Source organism: Xenopus tropicalis, chromosome 8 (assembly GCF_000004195.4).
Source record: "Xenopus tropicalis strain Nigerian chromosome 8, UCB_Xtro_10.0, whole genome shotgun sequence".
In the NCBI taxonomy this organism is placed as follows: domain Eukaryota; kingdom Metazoa; phylum Chordata; class Amphibia; order Anura; family Pipidae; genus Xenopus; species Xenopus tropicalis.
Genome location: NC_030684.2, coordinates 30,870,809 through 30,876,970, shown reverse-complemented (window position 1 = coordinate 30,876,970; position 6,162 = coordinate 30,870,809). Strand labels below are relative to the sequence as shown.

General features: G+C 44.2%; 1 protein-coding gene across 1 annotated transcript; it reads right to left on the bottom strand.

Annotated features, from left to right (window-relative positions):
* Positions 1-3,210: 3,210 nt before the first annotated feature.
* On the bottom strand, positions 3,211-5,939 carry LOC116406782 (serine/threonine-protein kinase N2-like). Its single transcript, XM_031891681.1, has 10 exons — positions 5,823-5,939; positions 5,648-5,739; positions 5,298-5,471; positions 5,064-5,126; positions 4,763-4,839; positions 4,514-4,656; positions 4,278-4,385; positions 4,077-4,157; positions 3,712-3,930; positions 3,211-3,328 (listed from the first exon to the last, which is right to left on the bottom strand). The coding sequence occupies exons 1-9, from the start codon at positions 5,937-5,939 to the stop codon at positions 3,730-3,732; spliced, it is 1,056 nt and encodes a 351-aa protein (XP_031747541.1). The 3' UTR covers positions 3,211-3,328; positions 3,712-3,729.
* Between the last annotated feature and the right edge of the window lie 223 nt (positions 5,940-6,162).

Sequence of the window (6,162 nt, the reverse complement as noted above, 5' to 3'; positions counted from 1 at the left end):
CACCCATCTCTATTCCTGTGTATGTTACCCCTACCAAATAATTTACCCCCCAGCTCCCCAATATCCAGAATAAAGACACACACAGCAGCTTTGTGTTTAATCTGTGTAAGTCACAGCTTTATTGGTAATAAAAATTGGGCTTTTTGGTCCTGAGGAAGGCAAAACCCTATCAGAAGCTAAGGGCCAATCTGCTTCATGAGGGAAAATTCCTTCCTGACTCCTTAACGGCAGTCGGATATGCTCCCAGGATCAATGCGCCATAATGAATCAGGGCAAGCAGGTTGAGAGAAAAAGAAAGCAATATGGCAGGATACACATGAGCGCCATTAGCTGCTAGGTGAATGATGCATTCCCTTCCATTCCATTGGACCCCAGGCAGCCCGCAGACCCCGGCTTCTGCAGTCTGTGGGATGGAGTGGAAAGAAAAGCACCGTATACCAAGTAGCGTAAGGGTGCTTCTGTGTATAAAGCCACATTGTGGGTGAATGAAGAGGCACCACTGGTGGATCTGTGTTGAGAGGAAGGGAAACAGATGGGAAATGGCAGCCATTAAAACCACAGTGAATGCTGCAGCATCCCCCAGGCAGACCGGCTTTTGCAGTCTGAGGGACGGGGTGAAAACGAATGCAGGATCCATTCAGTGGCATAAAGGTACTTGTGTGTTTAGCCATATTCCTTTTTAAGTGACATGAGTGACAGAGCGACAGATGGAGAAATGTTCAGTAGAAATACACATAAATAACCAGATGAAATATGGATCATGATGTGCTGCTCTGTGTCCTGAGGTTGGTGTCGGCCACTTCCCTGTACTGTCTCTGTCCCCGCTGCAGGGATATTCAGCTGTATCCCCTGATGATCCACTCCCCAGTATGGTACTGCTTGCCCTGCTGTCAGCTGTGACTCACGTGTGTGTGTGTAAATATGTAGAGCGGTGCATGTGTGGGTATGTCATAAGGGCATATTTTGGTGGGGGGGAGGAAAGACAGTCATGTCCGTGGGATGAAAGTGTTTGTCTTATTATCTAAATGTGTATCTGTGCCAGTGTGCTGATATGTGTGTAGGTAGGTCAGAGGAAGAAAAAGTCAGAGAAGCCTGTCCTGTTCAGTTTGTAAGTCAGAAAATATATATTATGCGTGTGATTTCTCCAGTCAGGAGGCTTTCAGCACAGGTTGCACTCCATTCCCCGACAGTCCCTTGGGGAGCTGGTTTCTGGAGAGACAGAGCAGCTTTCCCCGGCACAGCTCTTGATTATACCTGACAGTCCCCATGCACTGACTATCAGACTGGGTACTGTGGGGAAGTTTCTCTCTCCCTCCAGAACCCAGCAGGGCAAGGGACTGATGAAGTGCAGCCTATGGAGGGATTCAGCAATACATACAGACGGAGCGCATGTGTAAAGAAAAAATATACAATAGTGCAACAGAGTACATATAGAGGAGATCCTTCTCCAAAACGTAACTAAACAGTGTAACAGTTTAAAAGAGAAAGTTTGTGCTCATTTAATTTACACTAACACCCAAGTGCGGTACTGCAAACTGCTTACCAGATGGCAGTATAGATGTAGCAGACGAATTTATGTATCCAATAGCGGCATCTAACTAGATGGATGAAAGTAGCATTCTTGATGAACCTCGCAACTGTATCCTCATGTGAAGTTAGTCTGATTGCAGAGTGTCGCTGTATCCTCAGTGAGGCACAAAAGGGGAGACAGCAACTGGTGCAATATTATTTATTATAAAAGCTCAAATAAAAGAATAAAACTTACAAATTACGAGGTAACACAGAGCTTGTGTTACCTCGTAAATTGTAAGTTTTATTCTTTTATAATAAATAATATTGCACCAGTTGCTGTCTCCCCTTTTGTGCCTCACTGAGGATACAGCGACACTCTGCAATCAGACTAACTTCACATGAGGATACAGTTGCGAGGTTCATCAAGAATGCTACTTTCATCCATCTAGTTAGATGCCGCTATTGGATACATAAATTCGTCTGCTACATCTATACTGCCATCTGGTAAGGCAGTTTGCAGTACCGCACTTGGGTGTTAGTGTAAATTAAATGAGCACAAACTTTCTCTTTTAAACTGTTACACTGTTTAGTTACGTTTTGGAGAAGGGATCTCCTCTATATGTACTCTGTTGCACTATTGTATATTTTTTCTTTACACATGCGCTCCGTCTGTATGTATGCTGAATTCGTCTTTGGGACCCAGTCAAAGGGGTTGATCTGAAGCGGAGCTGCAGGAAGTTTTCGACACATACACTTGATTGGACTTATGATTCACACAGGATTGGAGATTACACCAATTTTAGAGCGCTGAGGACTGTGGTATTGTATATATAGCCCTCACACAGCCTATGGAGGGAGACTTCTGACTGGAGGAGCCTCCTGAATAGAGGAGACGGGCATTAAAAGTGCAAGTTTCTGTAGTGATTATAGTGTGTTTGTGTGGAGTGAATGCGTGTTTGTGTGGACTGAATGTCTGTTTGTGTGGAGTGAATGATTTTGCAGTACTTACCTGCGCTCTTTTTTATGGTGCCATATCTGATTGAAACAAGAGGCACTGGTGGAACTGGGGGTGAGTGTAAGGGATGGCACTGCTGGTGGAGCTTAAGCGAAAGAAAAGGTGGAATGCAATGGGAGGCACTGCTGGTGAGGCAAACAGAGATATGACAGCATACACATGGGTGCCATGAAGCTACAAGTGAAAGCTGCATTCCCTTCCATTCCATTGGACCCCATGCAGCCTACAGACCCCGGCTTCTGCAGTCTGAGGGATGGAGTGAAAAGGAATGCAGAGCCTACTGAGTAGCTCATGTTTATGATGCCATATCTTGTTGAAGAAGTTACCATTGGTGAAACTGCGGTGGGTGGCAGGTGAGGCACTGCTGGCGGAAGTGTGGTGGGCGGCAGGGGAGGCACTGTTGGTGAATTGTGGCATGGGAGGCACCACTGGTGGAAGGGCAGTATTTGGCAAGGGAGGCATCGCTGGTGGAATTAAAATGGAAGGATGGGCATAAGCTGCTGGTGGAATTGCTGGGGAAGTAAGGCATACACTGCTGGTGAAGTTATGGCAGATGGAATTAAGGCACAACTGAGGTGTGTGAAAGAGAAGATGCGGCTGGTGGAGAGAAGGAGATGCATTGCTGGTCTTTACCTGAAAATGCTACTGGTGGAACGGCGGTAGCGCATGAAGGGTCATCACTGGTGGAATTGTGATTTTGAAGAGGAGTTACCTAACTGGCGGTACAGCAGTGTTTGGAATTTTAGGAAACTGCTGCTGGTGTTGTTTGAGTTGCCTTTTCTGAACGCTTCCGAGACCCGTCTGCAAAAACAAAAGATTAAACTTCAAACTCAATCCACGCATTTTTCATCTTAGCAAGTGATATTACTGTAAAAACACTGTAACGCTTAAGGGATACACTTCCCATGCTTTTCATTGGCATCTCAACAGGTTCTGGCTGCATGGGATTTACATGTTTTATTTTTTTTTGTGCTTACACATTGCACGTAATTGCAGAATTGCAATTATCTCAGGGATCACCTCAATATTCCCAAAGACTCCCCTTTTTCCTGCAGTTACCCAGTGTGCCTTCTTCCATAACCAGCTGTGTTGTGATCGGTACCCCATAATGTAAGGAATCCTAATGAAAAACATTTTTTCTTTGTATTTGTGCTGCTTGTCTTTGTACTCGGGCCCTTTCTTACCTATGATTGTATTAGGACTTAAAATGCCGAATAGGTGAAGTCCTGAAAGGCTTCTTCGATCGGAATTTCCATTTCGGCAGAAGGTCCTTTCGGCAGCGTCAGATTGGCTGACAGCTTAGTAAACTCCTCTTCAAAATAGGTGACATCCTCCGGTCCGTCGAGGCTGGGTATGAACGGAGCCGTCGCCTTCCTTTCCAGTATGTCATCCCAGACTATGTTCTGCAACATATGCACCATAAAAATGCTGATTATTAGAGGTTCTTCAGAAAGCTGAGGATATGAGAGGACTGTACCTCGCAGATAGTATCCGAGGGTATAGCCAGAAGATCTTAGAATGATTATGATAATACAGACAGAGGACTTACGTTAAAGAAGGGATGTTCGGCTACATCAGCTGCATCTCCTTCGGTAGAACCCAGTCGCTCCTCGGGATTCTTGTTCAAGAGCTACAAGAACAGAAAATGGCAGTTACACGTACAGAAGCATGGGGGACCCCAGGAGATTGAGAAAGTGGTTGCTGAGCTAAAGAGCTGACTGCAACCAACTGATAGCTCAGCGCTACTTACCTCTGATATGAAGCTCACTGCTACTGGTTCCAGCGACTCTGGGAAGTGCGGTTCCGCCTCCTCGATATATTCACATAAGCAGCTGTTGTTATGTCCATCGAAGGGTCTCTGTAATGTTTAATAAGAATATATTGGGGGACCAGGTGTATTATAAAGAGTGCTTTATGAGGTTAGATAAATAACAATATGTGTATGTCACTTCCTCTTATAACTGGTCAGTGGCAGTTTGCGCTTACCTTCCCGAGGAGCATTTCGTACGTGATGACTCCGAGAGCCCACCAGTCGACGGCTCTTGTGTACTCCTTTTTCCCCACAACCTCTGGTGCCATATAAGCTGGAGACCCAACCATGCTGTTTGTTCGGTCTCCATATCCAATTCCTTCAAAAAAGTCAAATTGTTAGTGATTTTTATTGAGGCATTTATGCCAGAGTAAACCCAAAATGAGCCCCCTTTGTGCTCGATAATAATACAAGGAGCCCCTTACCGGTCTTGCCCAGGCCAAAATCGGCGATCTTTAAATAGCCGTCCTTATCCATAAGGAGATTTCCTGGCTTTAAATCTCTGCATTGAAACAAAAGGGAACTATTATAATGACACATTAAAACTGCTGTGACATAGCATTGGAGTCATAAGCCAAGCTTAAAAATGCTGCCTCCTATTTCCTTCCCTTAGACTTCCAAGAAGTAACTTTGAACCTGTAGCTGCACTGCTGCTAACTTGCAGCCGGTATTAAACTCCAGGTTGTACTCACCACTAAAGGTACCTAGCCCCTTATATACTCTTACCTGTGAACAACATCCTTCATGTGGATCGCCTCCAGGCCTAGGAGTATACAGGCAGCGTAGAACCTGCAAGGATAAGGAAATACTTCTTGATCACTATATGGTGCCTTCATAAAGGAATGTTAATATTTAGTGTAGCATAACTGCCAGTTCTCTCATCCTCCCCTGCTCTTCAGTCTCCTGTAACTCATCGGCTGTATGTACAAAATCCCAAATAGTCACCTAATTTATACTTACTTAGCTCTCTCTAGGTCGAAGTGCCCACAGATCTTCAGATGGGTTCTCAGACTTCCTCCTGCAACAAACTCCAAGACAAAAAAAAGATGGTATTTGGTGGTAAATGTGGCGTATAAATCCACTATGAAGTTGTCTGGGTTCACCGTCTGCCCGATTTCCTTTTCGGCTAAAATGCTGAAAGATAAAAGAGGAAATAAGTCCAGCATAGAGTTAAATATAATGTAACAAGAGCAACTGGGTGAAAGGAAGGCAAATGAAAAGTTTATAAAAAGGAGAAGACTGCGAGACAGAAAGTGACTTCTAAATAAAACCTAATCGAGAGATTATGGAATCATTCCCCATGAGCTCACCGTTGTATTTCCTCCAAGGAGTATATTTCGTCCTTCTTGAGTACCTTCAGGGCACAGTATATATTAGCCGGAAGGTACTCAACAAGTAGAACCTGGAATTAGAGAGTGGGTTTAGTGACATTGAATATTCCACTGTATAAAATGCTAAGTTCTAATTAGAGACTGAATTAATTACCTTGCCATAACTCCCCCTGCCTAAAACTTTGATCCGGCGAAAATCTCTTGCCGAGAAGCTGGAGAACTGTAGCTCTCTGAAACGGAAGAAACAGGAATTGTGTTTTGTGCAAAACATAAAATAATAAAAATAATATATATATATATATATATATATATATATAAAATGTATGTATTAATTTTCAGTATTGAGGGTTTGTCTTACTGAGTGCTTTGGGTCTCCTCTGATGGCTCCTCTGCCTGGCAATCCTGAGTTGGGCAGTAATCACCAGGGTGAGGGCCCTGCGATGTTTCAGAGGAGTCTTCTCCATGCACTTGCACGTCGCTATTGGAATAAGGTA